The sequence below is a fragment of the Hyposmocoma kahamanoa genome, unplaced genomic scaffold (assembly GCF_003589595.1).
Source record: "Hyposmocoma kahamanoa isolate Upper Pololo Valley unplaced genomic scaffold, ASM358959v1 85, whole genome shotgun sequence".
NCBI classification, from domain to species: domain Eukaryota; kingdom Metazoa; phylum Arthropoda; class Insecta; order Lepidoptera; family Cosmopterigidae; genus Hyposmocoma; species Hyposmocoma kahamanoa.
Window position 1 is genome coordinate 210,171 of NW_020654242.1, and position 22,821 is coordinate 232,991.

The 22,821-nt window shown below is 35.6% G+C and overlaps 1 protein-coding gene across 1 annotated transcript; it reads right to left on the bottom strand.

The window, feature by feature from the left end:
* Nucleotides 1-2,998: 2,998 nt before the first annotated feature.
* On the bottom strand, nucleotides 2,999-15,746 carry LOC113234593. The gene is made up of 4 exons (XM_026469947.1): nucleotides 15,692-15,746; nucleotides 10,821-10,889; nucleotides 7,188-7,321; nucleotides 2,999-3,222 (listed from the first exon to the last, which is right to left on the bottom strand). Exons 1-4 carry the CDS (start codon nucleotides 15,729-15,731, stop codon nucleotides 3,052-3,054), a joined length of 414 nt encoding a protein of 137 aa, XP_026325732.1. The 5' UTR covers nucleotides 15,732-15,746; the 3' UTR covers nucleotides 2,999-3,051.
* Between the last annotated feature and the right edge of the window lie 7,075 nt (nucleotides 15,747-22,821).

Here is a 22,821-nt window from a genome sequence, read left to right on the forward strand (position 1 = left end):
CTATATAAGCGTACGCAATATCAGAAGGTCCGGGTAGTAGTTCTCAAGGATGGACTCAAGTCCTGGTTAGTCTTACTGAGCTCACGGTATTCGCCGATATCTCTCCTCATTAATAAAATTGTATTCAAAGTAGTCACCATTCAAGGGAAAATCTTAATACCGCGATTCAGAAATCACGCGAAATGAGTCAATGCCATCTAGCGGATTCTTAATGAATTAAAAGTGAACAATCTAATACTGATCTGTGGTCTTATACATAAAGTAGGTTTGTTACACAATGATATTCAATTGTTTTAATGTTTTTCCTTCAGTTCGTGGACGATGACACCCTACCTCCAGTTTTAGATGAAAATGCACTGGACGAACTCTCCCGTCAGATCTTCAACGAGGCAAAGCTCTGGGAAGCCATCCAAGAAGCAAGCGCTGAACTGGCTCGGCGGAAACAAAAGGAACTGGCTTACAATCAATGAATTTAAATGGAAAACATGGCGGCAAAATTTTAACGTTTTTTTATATTGTTTTACTGTTTTTGATCCTGCGAATACTGCACTTATTTTTTAAATACACAGACAATTTATACTTTAAAGAGGTGTTACTTTGGTACTAAAACGTAAGAACGAGGTGGTAATGTAACAAGTGATCACTAGACGGCAGCTGTAAGCAAGTGGAATAGAAAACACAACGGCAACGTGATGGTTCCTATAAACTTGGCTAGATGTCACTGTAATAAAAATGTTTATGGAGACAGCCAAAGTAACATACATTATTCTTGTGCAATTTTAATTTATCACAATTTTTTCAATTTTAAGTTTCTAAGCTAAATAGTAAAAAAAAAACAAAATTTTGCCGTCACAAAAACGATTGTACTAACTGCTTGTATACCGATAAAGCCGTAGCGTTTCGGCTAAAAAACATTGTTCACTAGTCGCTCAAAATTTATAGGCGATGTAAAATTTTTAAAAATATTGATGTTGTAGATATAGAAATACTTTTCAAATGGGGGTTATTTTTTTTAAAATTCGCTATATCGAAGTAACTGTCAGTTGTGTCAAAAATATTCACCTGATTGTCTCAATTTTTATCCATAGACAGCTATGTTCCTTGGATTTGAAAAAAAGAAATAGCCCTTATTTATATCTAGTCGTAAGAAAAGTGATTAACCAAAATATTTTAAGACCTAGGAGGTGACAATTTTTTATAGTTATTAGATTTTTATTTAAGAATAAAAAAATGTTAACCCAATAACGAATTTAAAATTCAATGACGCCAATAGAGGCAAAAACAATTATGATGCCATTTTGTTTTAACATCATTTAATTTTGACAGATAAAAAAAAATGGCGACTTGACATCGTTCTTTATGTCCTAACTCAAACAACCAAATTAGTGTTGTTTCGCTTTGCGATTTGTTTTTATCGAGTGAGAGTTGCAGACTATGGAATGTACTTTAACCAGGCAACCCTCTGAAGGATAGAAAAAAAAGATAGTTTTTAAGAAATACGTAAAGAAAAAATACCAGCGACTTTTTAATAAGAGCTATATTTGTCAAAAAAAATAATTAACATATTAGTCATAAGAAGAAAATATTTAATGTTGAAAAATTATAACGATGGAAAAATAATACAATTCATCTGATTCTGAATGTTTTATTTCATTAAATTTTCCATAATTTTAATTATTATTTAAGTCTTAACATTTTTTTTTCGTTAAGTCACAATTTTTTGTCTATCCAGCCTTAATAGACAGAAAATCGTTTATAAAATACTTTTTTTAATAATACACACAACTTATGGAATATTTTGTAATAACGTCATAGACTAGTTCATGCCAGTAAGGAAGAAAATCGTAAACCACATTTCTAGAGTACTCCTAATAACTTACATTTCATGTAACTTTATAAATTTAGTAGGATAATAGTAAAGATTACATATAAACCAACCAACCAAAACCAAGTAATCATTTGAAAAGCAATACTGCCCTCCTTGTCGCCTAAAGTTTTTTTAAACTAAGTAAGATATTAAAAAAGCAGCAGATCTCGTTGCGCGTTGATCCATTTTTTATGTAAAGAAGGAGGCAAACGACCTAGCCATTTGATGGCAGGTGGTCATCGTCGCCCATGAACATTTACAATATCAGATGATCTGCCTATGGGTTGCCATACTTTGAGAGCTCTGTAACACACAGATCCTTTTCAATCGCTGAAGTTTCTTCTTTTTATATTGCTAATTTTTTCTATTTTTTTTCTAACAATTTTGGTAATATGGCCTTCAATTAAGACATGGTAATTTTTTGTCATAACAATCTTCTTATTTTCTTTAGAGTAAGAAAAATATATTCTTCTAATGTTACCGTTTCATTTTCTGGTTTCACTTCATAAGATGATTTTTGTCTTCACTTCTTTCGAAAATAGAGGATTTCTTTCCTTGTCAATGTTGCAATCTTTTGGTTTTAATATGATTATTAACACAAACAAAAATTTATTTGACCCGATGGGACTTGAACCCATGACTACGCACCGTAGCACTGCTCTAACCAACTGACCTGCAGGTCGAGTTATCGTGTTGTCGAAATTCTCTTATATATTTTTTCGTTATAGATCTTCGTAGTGGAGTTTTTCGGCATTCTGTGCCGCTAGTAACATCCAGTTTGGTTTTTAACTTTCTATTATTAATATTTTTTGTCACAGTTAATGTTGTTTTTTTTGTAAACGGAAATTTTTATTTGTTTTGTGTTATTAATGTCGCTATATTTATTTAGTTTTTCTGTTACTATTATTATTGTTTTTGTGTTTGTTTCTGTGCCTATGTTTCAGGTTGTAATAAATCTTTTGAAAATCTATAATATTTTTAAGTCTTCAGTGAACGAGAAGTAGCTTAAAAAAATACGTTTTCAAGTATAAAAATTTTACCTATGGAATAAATGAATGTCTAAATTATTAACACTTGCATTTACAATTTTCTTCCTAAACACAGGATATAAATTCATAAACTTAAAACTTTTTTTTTACAAAAAATTGACAACGGGTCTATAGTATTGCAGCCTTTGTAACATTCTAAGCATCATACAAGATTTGTAAGCGATTTTCAGCCGTGTCCTCTAAGGGATGAGGTTTATAATCTTCGACGACATTCGGCCAGGGCTCTGGGATATCACTGATGACGAATATAGGTCTATGATGTGGTTCTAAATTGCGGTCTGTGATGTGTAGAGGCTGGGGCCAGAACTGAAACAAAGGCGTTTTTTTTATTTTTTTTATTTTGTGATTTCCCATTAGAAAAACAGCACATCAGAAATTACTTAACAGACAAATTTAAAAAATAAATAAAAAGTTATGTATTTATGATGAAATTCTTTGGTTGCACGCACCCCTTTTGCATATCCCAAATTTATATCCTAAGGTTGCCTAGAGGCAATTGCTACATAGCAATAAGGCACGTTAACTTTCTATTTTAACCGACTTCAAAAAAGGAGGAGATTCTCAATTCGACTGTATGTTTTTTTTTGTATATATGTTACGCAATAACTCCGGTATTTGTGCACCGATTATCATGATTCTTTTTTTGTTGGAAAGAGCGTACCTCCATAGTGGTCCCATTTAATATTGAAGAAACCTATAAGAGTGGCTGTTCACGCATGAAGATTCATTTTTATAAATAGCGCCTAAGTTTTATTATATGGAGCAATTATTTTAATGGTTAATTTTGCTATTCTCTAATTCAAGGCGTTTTTCTCTCTCAATATACAACATAATTTGAGTAGTGAGAACCAATTTTTATTATCTCCTGTGTCAAGTCCCGTATAGTGGCGAACTAGGGGATGAATCTGGGTTTGCGCACTTTTCGGCAACCGATTTAAAAAAAACTTGGCAAATAGACGTAATTTCACGTACTTTTGAGGTCGGTTTTTTTAGTACTCTGTACTGAGATTATTATACTTATTGTTTTGTATTGTCACTGTATTTTTTTTATAATATGAAGTGACGGGACGAACAAGTCGTGTGCCTTATTGTAAGCTACACTGTCCATAACATTTATTATTATTCATCGAATGTGCGTGATGTGGAATAGACTCCTTCTGAAGTGAAGTACAGTGCTTCCATTTTCAATGCACACGAATATTAATTTCCATGTCTATTAATTATTAGATTTAAAATCTATAATAATTTTAATTCTTAACAACGTACTTTATTAATTAATTTTTTATTGAATTTATATTCAATTATTGTTTGTGAAATTACTCCACTAGTTTGTTATAATTATTAATACAAAGATCGAACACTTAGAAAAAATTCCTTCGATCCTTTTTTGTTTTTTCTGAGTGTTCGATCTTTGTATTAATAATTATAACAAACTAGTGGAGTAATTTCACAAAAAATAATTGAATTTCAATTCAATATAATTTAATTAATACAGTGAATAGCGACATCTCTCGCCAGGACTGGTAGCTGTAAAGGTACTAACTGGGTGATAAATCTGTCATAGATTTCTCATAGATGGCGCTACGACTAAAAAATCGTTGAAAGACCAAGTACAAAGACACGACGCAAGCACATAGAAAAATTCGTGAGGTTCGTTGGTTCGTACCGTGGCTTAGTTGGTATAGCGTCTGGCACGGTACGCAAGAAGACGTCGGTTCGAATCCGATCGGATCGAAGGAATTTTTTCTGAGAGTTTTTTCTGGGTGTTCGATCTTTGTATTAATAATTATAACAAACGTACTTTATTGTTGTTTTGTTTTGATTTTCGTGTGAACTATATAGAGCTGTAAAACTATTTCCCTATTTTTAATAACATTTTACTCCATGTCAATGAGCAAGTTAACAAAAATATAAAGTGAATAAAGTGTGCTTCTCTTATATAACTAAAAATGAATGTTTTTCCAGTTATTAATTCAGTTCGTATCTGAACGCATTTTTACATATGGCATAGCTGTGTTAGTTACATTTGCCATCGATGGAATGGTTGTCTTTCTTGAACGTATCGGCCTCTTGTAAGAAATACAAGTTCATGTTGTTAATTATCTGTCGTGCCTGTACAATAAATAAAAAATCTAATAGCAACTCTATGTACTTCCAAGTCGACTGAAACCGTCCGGTCTGTACCAAAGGTAAAGGGCAACCATTGACTTACAATTACATGGACGTCGGGTCCGCGCTAAAAAGTGTCCGAACTTATAGGGCGTTCAAATCGTATACAGAGCGTCATTCACGCTTTAGTCTTCGTTTGTTCGACTGACAGCGAAGCAAACAAAATTAGACAGTACTGCGATGACATTACAATTTAAATTCAACGTTTTAGCTTTTTCATATTCCTTTACATGTCACTACGTTTAAATAGGTTGACTTGGGACATTTTTTTCGTGGTTTTTGTATTAGACCCGTCGTACACCAAATATACCAAAGGCAAAGGGCAACTGAATAAAACCCGACGACAGCCGAAACACGAAGTTTTCAGAGGGATATTGGGAAAATAAGAAGCACTGTATTTCCTTCGCGCTAGGACGGGTTCTTCCAAATTATTTTAACTACAAAAACTACTTTCGTTCCCTAGTCGCCAAGCCTATAATAGTGATGTGACATGTTATGAATTTCCACCTTATACTAATTCAATTCTCCAAAGTCATCCAAAGTCAAAGAAGAACATAATAGAACAGGAATATCTTAATATTTATATATCGGAGTTAAGAGAGTCGTCGAAGGAAATACATCCTCAACAAAGATTTAGTCAGGAATGACTTGATAATCGGTTATTCACTGAACATCAACTGATTGAAATTAGCTGTTTTATGCACGTTTCATAGTAATTTTCACAGTAGAGGATGCACAAAATAAAATACGACCCTAAACGCAAGGACTTGAGTACAATTTCTATGTTTCAATCATACTCAAATCCTGACTTGAGCAATGAGTAGAGTTCTAGAATACGACCCTAAAGAGTTATAATGTGATTCGTAGGTGGTCTAAAGTACCGGCACGCTATGATGGCCGTTTTGACGTTTGTCCGCTCATCAAGTTTTGTATTAATTCATAACTACGTTGAAGGAGCTAATTGTTGCCAATAGTGACGTACATTAATATTTATAGAATGTATAATTTTACGACACAACTCGGCATTTGTTTTTCGATATTCGAAATTTTTTAAAATAAAGTCTAATACGATCATCACTTATAGGATCGCTAGCCAAGTTTTTGTTTTCGTTTTATTAAAACTGCTAGCCGATTAAAAAGCTACCCCTTGCAATACTAGTTACAAATCTAAAAACTTGCAGATGCGACACGCATTTGATTATATTTTTATCGATAATTAACTGTGATTCACTCACTATTGTAATCTGTCAAAACGGCCATCACAGCGTTCCAGTCCTTTAGCAAATCGTTTACCTAATAATTAAAAAACTTCACGAAACAGTACACCGAATTCTGTTACAATACGTTTGAAGTGATAACTGATTCCGACATATGTATTACTTTTTATTGAAAATTAAATGTTTCATTGACGCTTTAAGGCGACACTAGCGTATCAGCCAAGATAATGTAAGATACTTTAAAGCGTCCACGACAGTCAAGTAAAACAAAGAATCAAATACAATCGAAATTTTGTATTCTCACCATTGACTTACAAATAAATGGACGACGGGTCTAATACAAAAACCACGAAAAAAATGTCCCAAGTCAACCTATTTAAACGTAGTGACATGTGAAGGAATATGAAAAAGCTAAAACGTTGAATTTAAATTGTAATGTCATCGCAGTACTGTCTAATTTTGCTTGCTTCGCTGTCAGTCGAACAAACGAAGACTAAAGCGCGAATGACGCTCTGTATACGATTTTAACGCCCTATAAGTTCGGACACTTTTTAGCGCGGACCCGACGTCCATATAATTGTAAGTCAATGATCACTGCAGTAATTTTTAGTTCACTAACCAGGACTGCAAAGGTGGCACCGGTGTGTCACGACCACAGAACAAAAAATACAGTAGAAGTGGTTAGTTAGTCTCGCACGCGTGCCAACTATAGGTCTCTTAGGACTTATGTGAGCTCACTCCGCCATTTTCGCTTTGTACAGTATGGTTGTATCAATTCTTTCGCGTAAGTTCTATGAAAAAAAATGCTTTATTGTACTGTTTTGGAGTGCAAAACTTCTAAGCGCGGACCCGACGTCCATATAATTGTAAGTCAATGATTCTCACCCTTATAGATTCATCGCCTCGTTTTCTCCTCAAATAGTTGAAGCAGCAGGATCTGAAGTGTCGAGTGCCGCAGGCCGCAGCGCATTCGCTGCCACACGAGTCGCAGGAGAGACTGGCCGCCCATAGTGTGCTCCCTGTGTTAAATGTATAAACAATAAATTCACAGAATGCTAAATCCATCGTGTATATAACCAGAAATAGAGAAGAGATGTCATTTAATTTGTTTGAAAACTATTCTGCCAAATCTTTACGGTGACAACTACGCTCCGGTGTTGTCAATTGTTTCACTTCAAATGACTAGTTTAACTTGAGATTTGCTATAATGGACGATAATTGAAAAATTACATATTTAATTACCGATGAAATGTGATTCCTGTTCTTTTGTAATTAGATGTTTTGCTGTTTTTCCCACACCACCGAATGGAACAGCACGCCATTGTTAGAGATATTATCTTTATTACAATAAATACAGAATATTTTTTGGAATATACGGAGACGTACACACAGGTCAGTTGTTGGCGCTGTACTATTTCAGCTTTCTAATTTGTGATTGCAGCGCAAGCGAGAGTTGATATTGCCTGACGAGTTGCCAGGTATGGATGGCCCTTATTTCGTCTCTATTTCTGGTTACATACTCGATGGCTAAATTTAATCCAATGTGATTGTGCTCAATCACCTACTTTGTTACATATCCCAAAGTAACTACATAATGCAATCGAGGTGGCAACATGCTAAATTTTTTCCAAGACGCACAAAAATGACATTTGCAGGGTTGCCACTTATCGTGAACTTTTAAATAGTAATGTAGTCATTGTCGACAGTTTTATCGATAGATTGTGAAGTGAGATACAGTTTTCGTAAAGAAACGTATGAATAGTTTAATGTTCGATAGAGTATTTGAAAATACTCTATCGAGCGAAAGAGAGAAAGATTTAAAGAATCCACGAATGAAATCTGTAGATAATTCTTTAAGTAAATATATATAGTAATATATATAGCAGTACAGTTCCTTGTGAAATGGTTAGTCCAGGAAGTACTGCCACCCCAAAACGGGGGCTTTGTCACTCACTGGGCAAGGGTTCACGGGTTGGTTGGTATGCCAAGTATTCCCGACATGCCACTAACGACGGAGTGGAGAAAGTCTCCCAGAGGTGGGTCCGCAGTCGCGGACAACCGCAGGCGGGGCCGTGGATCGTAAACCACGTGGCCACAGCCCCGTCCCATGCGGAGTGTGGGAATACCCGGGGGTTTTTAGTGAGTAGGAGTCCCACATAACCACCGCGCCTCCCCGTGACGCGGTGGTATCCATGACGGATTTTCCCCCGGAAAGAAAAAAAAAAAAAAAAGGAAGTACTGCCACCTTATCTGTTTCTGCCGCCAAAAAGTAATGTGAGTATTACTACGTTCTGATTTTGTAAGGGTAAGGGTGCTGGTGAAATTCCAGGCACATGGGACTTATCAGCTTGTGTCTCGGGATAACTGGCCTAAGGGGCTCTGCTGCCGCAGTTCTTTGCAATTTAAAGCTCAGAGTGGCACTACAACTGTTATGGACAGGCGTGTAGCTTACCATCAGACGCGTGTTCGTTTGCTTGCTCTTGATATTAAAAAAATGAAATTTTGACTTATGGTAATAATAATTTATTTATTTTGATTTTAGTGCAGCACCAACCAATTTTTTTTGTTCGGCCCAGTGGGGTGACTGGTAAAAAATGCCTTACGGCATCAAATCTACCATTTGTACTTCATTCTATTGTACAAAAAAATTTACCAGTATTCAATCGATAGTTGCTTGTAAGCTGGCAAAGTGGCAAACCTTAAGGGGCCCATTCATTATCCTGCACCGCAGTCCGCCTTGCCGTCCGCCGCGTAATGCAGGATTATGAATGTAGTCGCATTGTGCAAGCCATCCTGCAATGCCAAGCAGGATACCCCTTGCGTCCTGTGAGAGTCCAACAAGCTCAGCCCACCACTAGCAGTCTGCAGTGCAGGATTGTGAGTAATCCGGCGTGATGAGCTGCCGTTTTGTGCGCAGGAGAGTGAATGTTGTTGCCAAACACAACCATAGATCACAACAATCAATCACACAATTTTCTAGGCTATACTCAAACTAGGAATTCATTTATTATACAATGTTAAAGATGAAACAGCTCAAGAGTTTAGATATTTTTTGAAGAATAATATAAGTAATGGACATTATGATTCTAACATAGCAATATTCTCAATAAAACTGATGCTGGGCCATATGCAGGATAGTGTGTGAGCAGTCTACTGCCTTGCAGGTAGTGAATGAGCCGTTTCATGAACAACTGTCCTTTTACTCTTCCTTGGAAAAAAAGACTACGCTAGTACAACATATATATCGTTGGAAAAAAACAGTGGTACTGCAAGTCAATGTAGCCCTAAAACAATACAAGCATTGACTCTGTAAGAAGAAGATGTAATGCTACAAAAAATTACGACGAGTATCAAATGGTGAAATGAATTCTAACAAAAATGAGTCACTACGATAAAATAATAAAACTTACATAAAAATTACTAAATACACTCTACGAATGATTTATCATTGTACCCTTGTAATTAACCTGAAATCGATAAATAACTGCTTAACTAGTTATTAATTATTTCTCAGACATATTTCTGTCTCTTTAAGTCTCTCAGTACAGCAAATATTTATATTACATATTTATACATGTGTTATCGAAGTAGTTTTCTGTCGGTGTAGTGACCTATCGCATGTTTGTGTAGTCGAAGCAGTGCTCTGTCGGACTAGTGATCTGTCGAACATGTGTTTTGTCGGAATAATGTCCCGTCGAAATAGTTTTTGTCGAAATTAAGTACCACACTCGGTGCAAATAATATCTCGCCAACTATACTACTGTCACCATCGAGTATATAACCAGAAATAGAGACATATAACAGTTTACAATAATACAAATACAAAATACAATAGTTTGTTTGAAACTATTCCGCCATATAATTACTGTGACAGCTGAGCTCCTATTGGCCAGCCCGAATTTGAAACAATTGACGGGTGTCGTCAAGTGTTTCACTTCAAATCAACCAGTTAACTTGAGCTTTGCTATATTAAACGAAAATTGAAAAATTACATCTTTAATTACCGATGAAATGTGATTCCGTTTGTTTTGTAATTAGATGTTTTACTCTTTTTCCCGCACTACCGTATAGAACAGCCCCCCATTATTAGTGATATCTTTATTACAATAAATACAGCATATTTTTGGCATATACGGAGACGTACACACAGGTCAGTTATTGGCGCTGTACTATTTCAGCTTTCTAATTTGTGAGTTCAGCGAAAACGAGAGTTGATATTTAAAAGTGATATAAGGCCCATTTGCCTGATGAGTTGCCAGGGATGGAAGACCCTTATTTCGTCTCCATTTCTGATTATATACTCGATGACCGTGACAAACACAAAAGCAAAGTTTCAGGTGTATAATAACTCTTGTCTACATACTTTTGCTCAATTACACAGAAAACAACACTGTCAAACCAGATACAGAACCTGTTTGAAAATTTGTTACATAATTTCAAAAATCTAGCATGCGATGTTGTCTCATGCGTAGTATTAAAATTTAAACGTAATTCTACAAACACACGGTCTAAACTGACCTGGGTCGAAATCAGCAGAAGGTGTGGCCTCCTTCTTAATGCGTTTAGAATCAGCGTGTGACCAAATCGCTACAAAATGTCATTAATTATCATAAAAAAAAATTGAATTTTCTCTATTAGCGCGGATGGACGGTTACAACTTACTTAGAACTTAAAAAATTATTTACAGTGCTTCTATTTTCAATGTCCATTGGCAAACTTCGTGTTTCAGCTGTCGTCGGGTTTTATTCGTTGCCTTACCTTTGGTACAGACCGAACGTTTTCAGACGACTTAAAAGTATATAGACTTGCTATTACATTTTTTATTTATAGCTAAGATACGGATTGAACTGAAATGATTAATAACCGGGAAAATATCCATTTTTAGTTACATGTTGTGTGATAACATCTAATTTAAATACCCTGTAAAATTTATTAGTTTCATTATTTAACATGATTTGTGTATGATTGATGATGATATATAATTATTTGATCAATATTTTGTAAACTGGCGCTCACTTTTCGAAGAGTAGTATAAAATTACATGTAATTGTGTTTGTATGAAATTTGTAATATGAAAAGAACAATAAATAATTTTGTATATAAAAAAAGCACTTTATTTACTTTACTATTTTTGTTAACTCGCTTATATACACGGAGTACCTAAATGTTATTAAAAATAGATAAATAGTTTTACAGCTCTATGTAGGTCACACGGCAATCAAAATAAAACAACAATAAAGTACGTTGTTCAAAATTCTAATAATTATCCATTTTAAATCCAATAATTAATGGGCATGGAAATTAATATTCGTGTGCATTCGGAAATCCGATGATTGCCGAGGGACATTGAGAAATTAGAAGCACTGTACATAGTTGAACTTTCATACTATATGACTATTTTTTTATTTAATTTCAAAATGGAGTGAGGTCAGACGGGCCTAATTTTGGTAGTTGTGAGTCGCGTCTTTTGTGTCTCGAATTTAACTTTAGACTGAAATTCGATTAAGGCGCCAGACGAATGCATTTTATTCAGTCGCTTTTAAAGCGTTTGTACGGGGTGGGGTGTTTGTCTCATATAGTGTAATCAATTGATTAAATATTACACACTGTTCACACATGAAGACTTCTTTCATTAAATAATATAACGCCTAAATTTTGTGAAGAGCAATTTTAATAGCTTATTTTTGCTGTGCTAAAATTGTAAGGCGTTCCTAACTTCCTCAATATTATATTCTATGCAGTGGGCACCGATGTTTTATTACATACTCTGTTAAGTCCCGTACACATACTGTCACACACCAATGTATAATAATCTCAGTACAGAGTACTAAAAAAATCCGACCTCAAAAGTACGTGGAATTACATATAATTACCAAGTTTTATTCAAATCGGTTGCCGGAAAGTATGCAAACCCGGATTCATCCCCAAGTTCGCCATTATACGGGACTTGACACAGGAGATAATAAAAATCGGTTCTCACTACCCGAAGTATATTGAGAGAAAAACGCCTTGAATTAAAGAATAGCCAAGTCAACCATTAAAATAATTGCTCATTATACTAAAATTTAGGCACTATTATAAAAAAATTAATCTTCGTGCATGAACCCGAAGAAGAACCCTTAGAGGTGGATCATTTTCTTCAAAATTAAATGGAACCACTATAGAGGTACCCTCTTTCCAGCAAAAAAAGAATCATGAAAATTGGTTCACAAATACCGGACTTATCGCGTAAAATACATACAAAAAAACATACAGTCGAATTGAAAACCTTCTCCTTTTTTTGAGGTCGGTTAAAAAGAAAAATCTGTTGGTTTAGTAATGAATACTCTAGTAAATACCTACATTATTGGAGGTATATCGTGTTGCTTTTTTGTAGATCTACTGATGATTAATATTTTTTATTTTCACATATATTCAATGGTTTCATCAGCGCAAGCACATGACAGCGGAAACACAAAAATTGACATCTTTTTAACCGACTTTAAAAAAGGAGGACGTTCTGAGTTCGACTGTTTTTTTACCCAACTGCGGGATTTACGTTTTTCAAGTGTATGTATTTATTTTGTATTTTGTATTTATTATGTATTTATTTAGGCCTATTTATTTTTCACGATGTACAGCCTAAACGGCTTGATGGATTTTGACATATGAGGTGTTGTTAGATACGTCTTGGTTGTGGGACTGTCATAGGTTATAAAAAATAATCAAAATAGTGAGGGGGAATATCTTTTTTTATCTTTCCAGCTACATTTTTTTGCATCGAGTATATAACCAGAAATAGAGACGGAATGTCATTTAATTTGTTTGAAAACTATTCTGCCATAGCATTACTGTGACAACTGCCCTCCGATTGGCCAGCCCGAGTTCGAAACTATTGACGTGAAATAATTGACGGGTGTCGTCAATTATTTCAAGTCAAATCGACCAGTTAACTTGAGCTTTGCTATAATGGACGTAAATTGCAAAATTACATATTTAATATTTAATTACCGGTGAAATGTGATTCCGTTTGTTTTGTAATTAAATGTATTGCTGTTTTTCCCACACCACCGAATAGAACAGCACGGCATTGTTAGAGATATTATCTTTATTACAATAAATACAGAATATTTTTTTAATATACAGAGACGTACACATAGGTCACCAGTTGGCCTGTCTATATTTCAGTGCAAACGGGAGTCGATATTTATAAGAGCTGTATCGCTAATGTGTTACCAGGAATATATGGCCCTTATTTCGTCTCTATTTCTGGTTATATACTCGATGTTTCTTTGCAGTCGGGTTTTTGTTTTATTAATTAATATTTAGACTAGTTTTATTATTTGTGTGTATGTTACGCGATAACTCGGTATTTGTGAACAGAACCCATTTAAATTTGAAGAAAATATTCCACCTCTAAGGGTGGCAAACGAAGGGGATGAATCCGGTTCGGCGCACGTTCCGGTAACCGATTTCAATAAAACGTTCGAGATCTTTTTTTATAATTTTGTCAACTGCTTTAAACAAATACCAAATGTTAATTCAAGATTATCTTAATACATCCCTAAAATCACATCTGAATTAGTTCGATGTTAAGGAGATAATAGTGCATAAAAGCACAGACAAACTGACAAAACATTATACTGATGTGTTGGCTTTGGTATTGAGTCTTCAGTTGGTCACCACCATAGATATTTTTCGTTTTCGTCAAACCAATAGACTGTAAAATCACTTACAGTGTTTTGATTTAACAGCGCTCAAAATTAATTCTCTAGTTCTAATCTGTATCCTCACATTTCAACTTTGGAGGTGTTAAGTGTTTTTGAATGAGATATCAATAATAATCTCAGTACAGAGTACTAAAAAAACCGACCTCAAAAGTACGTGGAATTACGTAGTATAGACGTATATTTATAGTTTTATTGAAATATCTAAGGACTTGACACTGGAGATAATAAAAATCGGTTCTCACTACTCAAAGTATATTGAGAGAAAAACGCCTTGAATTGGAGAAATAGTAAAATCAACCATTAAAGTAATTGCTCCTAAATTAATGTTAGGCGCTATTTATGAAAATGAATCTTCATGTGTGAACAGTCACCCTTCGAGGTGGATGATTTTCTTCAAAATAAAATGGGACCACTATGGAAGTACCCCCTTTCCGACAAAAAAATAATTATGAAAATCGGTTCACAAATACCGGAGTTATCGCGTAACATACCTACAAAAAAAAAGAAAAAAAAAAACATACAGTCGAATTGAGAACCTCCACCTTTTTTGAAGTCGGTTAAAAACTAAAATACATTGTTAGTTTTAAAAATTTGAAATTATTTTGGCTCAACACGGAACCCAGCAATACAGCCTTTGGAATTACGAAATGCAGCAGTGTTGCGGAGCGCCTGAGTTAGCGAAAATTCTTAGATCACGCAAAAATCTCAGGAGCGAGTCTCAGAGTCGTATTCTAGAACTCTAGAAATTCTCAAGTCAGGATTTGAGTATGGTTTAAAGCACTTGATATCATACTCAAGTCCCTGCCATTAGGGTCGTATTTCCAGTGCAGTCCTGACTTGAGCATTGAATAGAGTTCTAGAATACGACCCTCAGTCTACTAACTTACATTTGTATTCGCCATTCTAAAAAAAAAACGCCATTCTATCGTGTCAAACCAAAACACTGCAAGGTTCAATACAGTGTTTTGTAATTTCATAACAATAAAAACCTTTTCGGCTGTTAACGAGGGAAAATAAATTTATTCGTTTTTCAATAGATATAACTATCAAAAGTAAAATTATAATGCCTAGATAGATTTCTTTAATACCTAATGTACAACGTAATTTAAGTTTATCTTTTTATGTTATTAATCTCTAAAATTACAAAAAAATTGACAAATACTTTACGCCGGTGTTTCTCAAAATGCTGCTTTTGATATTACAATGTTTTGGTTTGACAAGGTAGATATGTGTTGATAATTTTGTTTTATTTTTGTTGTAATGGTACTGATTACAGCATTATTTTCAAACAATATACTTTTGCTGTAAATTGAAATGTATTTTTTTTTATTCATATAACTTATTAACGATCATATTATGTTTATTCCACGTTTGAATTTATGAAGTAATTGAGCAGACACCGGAACAGGCAGAATATGATTAAAAATAAACAAATATAAAATGCAAAATATTAAATCAATTTAGTTATTTTTACTCATAATTACAAATTTTCTTTTAAATTTCGTAGTAATGACTAGTTCCGCATCAAAAATATAGAATAATTCGCTCAGCCTGTACCGACGCCCGATAATATTTAATAAATGTAATATTTTTTGTTCCTCGAAAAAACAAATAGTCACGACTATTTGTTTTTTTTTTAATTGCAGTTTAAAAATGAAAAGACTAATAATTAATACTTACCAACGAGCATGAGCGATACCACAGCCGTGAGTTTCAACATTTTTAAAAATACATTAAAAAAACTAAAATTTCGCGCCAATATTTCTCGAAGATGGCGCCGCTCACGCCGCTGTCAAAGCAATGGCGGAATATCCGCTTACATCCCCTTTTTATAATGCCACAAAGTTTACTCTCTTATTATGCGTGGGTAGCACCACAGACGTTACAGAAATTTATTATTTATTCGCTTATATTACAGAGCTGTTTGAAAATCTTAATTCTAATTCAAATATGTTATTTCAGAGAATACACCAAGTCTGGGTTACACACGAAGTTTGGTCCAGTGTTCAAAGAATGAAATCTGGACCCGACCAGCAATGATATTTAAGAGCATAGGTTTCCAAACTGTTTGGTTCACCGCCCACTTAGGGCGGCCATACACGGGCAGCTTGAAGCAGCTAGTAGCGACTGCTTCAAGTTGAGACAACACAGCAAACTACAGTCTTCTATGTACAACATACACGAAACCACTCGAGCAGTTGCGACAGCTTCGGGCAGTTTGAAGCATGGTGAAATTTCATTATGCAGTCAACCAGTCACCAGGTTTACACTGACTGCTCGAGCTGTCGATTTACTGCCTAGATCTCTTCGTTTACGTCACGCGCGCATTTACACAGCTGCAAATTCCAAATGCTAAAGATTTGAATTAAAATGAAATTGTGACTTGTTGAACGCAGTTGATACCAACTGCTGCAGTTGGTATGAACTACGCCAGCAGGTATCAATGGCAGCTTCAGGCTGTTGACTATGACTGTAAGATCGGTCCGTGTATGTTGATCATTAGCTAACTGCTCGTGCAGGCCGTGTATGTCCACCCTAAGGGTGGTCTGCGCGAGAGCAGTTCACACTCGAGCAGTCAGTATATGCCTGGCGACCGCTTGACTGTACGATGAAATTTCACAGCCCTGCAAACCTCCCGAAGCAGTCGCAACTGCACAACAGCAACAGTTTTTTTTATGACATCAAGTGACGGAACGAACAAGTCGTGCGCCTGATGGTAAGCTACACGCCTGTCCATAACAGTTGCAGTGCCACTCAGAGCTTTAAATCGCAAAGATCTGAGGAGCACTGCAACAGCTTACCCTTTTTAAGGGTAAGCTGTTAAGGTGGGAGTACTTCCCTAGACGAACTCTTGTAAAAATGTAAACATATTGTTTATTTACAAAGAGCACCACTAGGGTTTTTTGCTCATTCTTCTCGGGGGAATCTCCTTTGCAAATTAGCAATAGAGTTCAATCAGTCAGTAAGCAAATTACACTTGAAATGGTCATATTGATTAAACTCTACTGCTCATACGTTGTCCCTATCTACTGACCCGAGAGATAGAGTTTTCCGCAGAGATTACGGGCTCGACGTCAAGACCAGGGTACGGCGGGCGTCCAGGCCTAGCCCTCCGCCAGTGATACGCCTTTGCGGGAGTCTCTGGCCGACCCGGACTTGGGTAAGGACGCGCTGGGATTTGTCGTTAGCTGCAGAGACGGACATGTTCGTCGTGACGGGTGACGGGTGACGTAACTTGATTATAAATAATCTCAGTACAGAGTACTAAAAAAACCGACCTCAAAAGTACGTGGAATTACGTCTATTTGCTAAGTTTCATTGAAATATCCCATAGTTCGCCACTATACAGGACTTGATACTAGAGATAATAAAAATAGGTTCTCACTACGACACTACTCAAAGTATTTCGAGAGAAAAACGCCTTGAATTGGAGAAATAGCAAAATCAAGTAAATAATTGCTAAAAGTAATTGCTCCTAAATTAAAGTTAGGCGCTATTTATAAAAATGACTCTTCATGTGTGAACAGCCACCCTTTGAGGTGGATGATTTTCTTCAAAATTGGACCACTATGGAAATACCCCCTTTCCAACAAAAAAAGAATCATGAAAATCGGTTCACAAATACCCGAGTTATCGCGTAACATACATACAAAAAAAAAAAGAAAAAAAAAGAACATACAGTCGAATTGAGAACCTCCTCCTTTTTTGAAGTCGGTTAAAAAGAAATATCAATTACAATATTTATTGACCATTGTACGTTATAGCTATATGACCAAAAGTATGCTATTTTCTACTCATACTTACTAAATATTTATCGGGACTGCCTCATATCTTTCTACATTAGCTTTGTTTTAGTGACCGAGAAGGGCCTATAACCTGTGCGCGCACAGAAACCTTCTTAGTTCAAGTTCTGGCCCCAGATCAGCCATTGTACAGGGTTGTCACTGACTTCATCCAGTTCTCTAGAGGCTAGTGCCTCGGGTGAGCCGCCCTGGGTGCACGTACAGCACCCTGCCTATTTACCAGATAAATACCAAAGTTGTAGGCACGCTCACTTCCCGTTGCGCATTGACAATAGGAAAAAAATCCCATTGGCTAGACCAGTGTAATCATCGATCTGGTCAACGGGAAACACTGCGATTTGACAGGAAGCGTAACACGTAAAATAAAAAATATCACCCTTTATTTATGGATAGAATTGTACCTTTCGAACTTTCGAATAGTAACACCTATTTTTTTTTTCTTTGAAAAATGTCACTGATTTTGCCTAACAATCAAAACAGGAACTAAATAAGATATAAAAAAAATATTAGATACTCGTTTTGGTGAACCAAATACATTGACTTACAAATAAATGGACGACGGGTCTAATACAAAAACCACGAAAAAAATGTCCCAAGTCAACCTATTTAAACGTAGTGACATGTAAAGGAATATGAAAAACCTAAAACGTTGAATTTAAATTGTAATGTCATCGCAGTACTGTCTAATTTTGTTTGCTTCGCTGTCAGAAGAAACAAACGAAGACTAAAGCGTGAATGACGCTCTGTATACGATTTTAACGTCCTATAAGTTCGGACACTTTTTAGCGCGGACCCGACGTCCATATAATTGTAAGTCAATGACCAAATATATTAATTTTTAATCCTCAATTTCACTAAAATGTCGATTACAATAGAATGGAATTCATTTATTATAACGCCACAACTCAAAAATATACAAATAGAAATAAAAAAAGACAAAGCAAAAGTAAACCAAAAAATTTAATAAAAAATCAACTCAATTTGATTATATGTCATGTATGCGGCTGTGGCATATGTATAAGGCTCCACCAGCCGAGTAAAGACCGTGACGCTGATTTTCAGTTAGGTAGATTACGGTAGTTATGATAAGTACTGATCTTCAGTCATCGAGTATGTAACCAGAAATAGAGACAAATAAGGGTCTTCCATCCCTGGCAACTTATCAGGCAAATGGGCGTTATACCACTTTACATTACATTAGTACAGCGTCAACAAGTGACTTGTGTGTACGTCTCCGTATATTCCAAAAATATTCTGTATTTATTGTAATAAAGATAATGTCTCTAACAATGGGGGCTGTATCATTCGGTGCTGTGGGCAAAACAGCAAAACATATAATTACAAAAACAAACGGAATCACATTTCATCGGCAATTAATAAAATAAATAAATAACGCACACACTCAACATAGCCCCGCACTAGGGAAACCCTGTGTCGCGGGTGCCATGGACACACACATAGACAACCACAAATTACACCCAAACTCACGAGAGATATAATTGTAGGCCATACAACTATTTCTCTCGGCCCGGGAATCGAACCTGGGACCTCTGCGTGGCAGTCCGGCATGGTAACCGTTCGGCCACGGAGACAGTTAATTAAATATTAAATACGTAATTTTTCCATTTTCGTCTATTGTAGCAAAGCTCAAGTCAAACAGGTCACCCGTCAATTGTTTCGAATTCGGACTGGCCAGTCGGAACGCAGTTGTCACCGTAATGATTTGGCAGAATAGTTTTCAAACAAATTAAATGACATTTCGTCTCTATTTCTGGTTATACACATACTCGATGGGTCGTGTCGTGGTAACGCGTCGATTCGGCTGGTAGCATAAGTACTAACTAAATCAATTTATCACTCAATAACTGCCTTATTAACATTTCGTAACAAGTAACGTAATATTTGTTTACTTTAAAAGAATATTTAAAAAAGCCATCACAACTTTCAACTTTTCCCATAAATATGCAAAAATATTTCTCGTGGACCAAGCGCGTGAGGAATTTCAAAATGATCAATTTCTTTAAATAAATAATGACGTCAATGCACAACTGATTATTAATGTAATTTTTTTTTATAATCTTATACCAAGGAACAGGATGAAATAAGGACCTTCCATCCCTGGCAACTCATCAGACAAATGGGCGTTATACCACTTTTAAACATCAACTCTCGATTGCACGGTAATGCCTAAGAAGTAAATAGATTAATAGAATGTTATAGACCTTTCTTGACTTTTTTTCTCGCAATTGAAGTGAAGTCCCTAAGAAGTCCCTTGTTATCTATTTATTATTTTATATCGACGCCATTGCGATTAGGCTACTTTCGTGCACCCCAATAATTTAATACAGTAAATTCACTGTAAAGGTCCAGTTCATAAGTTGAAATAAATTCTACTGGTCACGTTGAATACGTTTAAAAATACCGTGGCATGGTACTGATTGCTCTCTACCAAATCATTTTTAGACTATACGTCGATGGAACTTATGTATTTACGTAACTGCCTCATTAATTATTATCACGGAGATATGTTTGTTCCGAATTAAATAAAAATAAAAAGTCTTTATTTGACATGCAAAATACATTATAAAATCCAAACAATTATAAAATATTAAATAATTCGTTCAACCCGCATTGATCCAGTGTGGCGGACTAGGGCCTAAACCCTGGTCTGAGAGGAGACCCGTGCCCAGCAGTGGGATGACTCTATTCTAGAAAGCCACAGATGTGTTGATACAAGATTACATTGTGTTTAGATAACTGTTGCGAATGCAATTAAATTTAACAACATTGAGAATTTGCTTAAAAACGCCATTCGTTTTAACGTTGTGGAGTCCATTACGTATCGAGTATTAATTATACAGGGTGTAACAATTTGCATTAATTCTAATATAGATTTTATTTTATGTCACGTTTTGCCACCGCGATATTCATGTGATTTAAGCACATTGAAAGCGAAATAAAAAAATTAATAAAATTATTATATAAATAAAAAGGTGCAATTATACTCGGGGTGTACTGAAGACATCATCAAGAGTATATAACCAGAAATAGAGACGAAATGTCATTCAATTTGTTTGAAAACAATTCTCATTCAATTGACGGGTGTCGCCAATTGTTTCACTTCAACAGACCAGTTTCACTTGAGCGAGTTTGTTATGTAATTAGATGTTTTGCTGTTTTCCCCACACCACCTAATTTGTGATTTTAGCGCAAACAAGAACCGATATTTAAAAGTGATATAGGTAAGGTTCATTTGCCTGATAAGTTGCCAGGGATGGATGGTACTTATTTCCTCTCTATTTCTGGTTTTATACTCGACCACGTGTCACGAGCTCAGCTTTGTGCATACATTTGAGGATGCCCGCTAGGTGTTGTCAACCAACAACAAGCAATTAATAAGTAACTAACTGCCTAACTGTCACCTTACCTATTTCTGCCGCCGAGCAGTAATGTGAGCATTGCCGCGGTGAAACTCCAGGCACATGGGACTTGTCAACTTATGTCTCAGGGCAACAGGCGGAGTGTCAGTGCCCTTCGGATCTTCGGATCGCACTGCAACTATTATGGACAGGCGTGTAGCTTACCACCAGTCACGCAAGTTGTTCGTCCCGTCACTTGATATTGTAAAAAATATATAATTTTATCACAAAGACGCTCTTTTTGTTCTGAACCAAAATTGTATTGTCTATGGTACATGCTTTTTTTTAAATTTATTAAGGCTTTGGCAAAGCCATTAGCCTAAACATGAAGTTTGATTATGTTTCTGTAAATATGGCCGCCACAAAGAGGATAGGCAATTTGAGGCGGCGTGCTAGGATTGACTCGGGATTCCTTAAAACGGGCCGATACGGGTATTTTAGTTCGAGATTCGTATAATTTCGCGTTTTAATCTTCGATTATGGCACAATAGCACTATCCTATTCCACTTTAAACTAGATTTCACAAAATAATTGAAAGTCAAAATAAAAACGACACTTTTCCCTCCAAAAGGTCCAGAGCGAGTCGGCTATGGTACATGCTACTGGGTCTGAACTGAAAAATTCTAAAAAAAATGTCATATCTTTGTTAGTTTATGTAAAAGCGTCTCCTTGGGACGTCACTATGTGTGTGTTCCTGCAGCTTGATTTTGCCTCTCCCGATAGGAAACTGTGTCTCTTCCGAGTCGAGGCGCATAATTGTGATTCACAACTGGCCGATCGGAAACTTTTGACATTTCTAATCGGAACAATAGCTGATTTAACTCACAAATTAGAAAGATATAGTAGGAATCAGGTTCATCTTCTTGCTCAGAAACCCATCTGATTTCGAGACTAACCCATCGCATCGATTCCTATTTGAATCAAAATCAGGACGCTGAACAAAAATCGTCACTATACTTGTAAAATTATTAAAATTGAAATTATTTTATTAAATAACACCTGAAAATGTTACATAACAGGTACAAAAGGCGTAACCATTTGGCAAAAGAGAACTGTTTCTGTACAATATAAAATATCAAATACAATAATAATAAATAAATTAAAAAAAAAAAAAAAATGACGCTACATAATCAAACGCTCTACTGCCTTCTGATTGGTTAAAATAGAATAGAATCGGTACTTTTTTTTAAATTAATTTTACGGCATCGGAATAAATCCATCAAGCCAAATCTTCAACAACTTTTTTCCTATATAAAAGGTCATAAACGAATTTATTATTTCCATACGTTCGGTTGCTGCTTAGTTTTGGGATCATAACTATATCCACACCAAATTTGACGCCCCTTCGTTCGAATCTGGTATGCATGGCATTGCACCAAGTGACGCGATCCGTTTTTTGAGCCTCAGTCAAATTGTGTGGGATCCACCGAGAGCACAGCTTTTTCACACCCAAATGTTTGTGTAGTATTGATTGTATTTGACTCATGCCTATGCCTAAAGATGCCTGAATCTCATGGTATATCACATGCTTGTCTGTTTTGAACATACGCCGCACAGCATCGATGTTGTTGTTGATTTGTTGTTCACA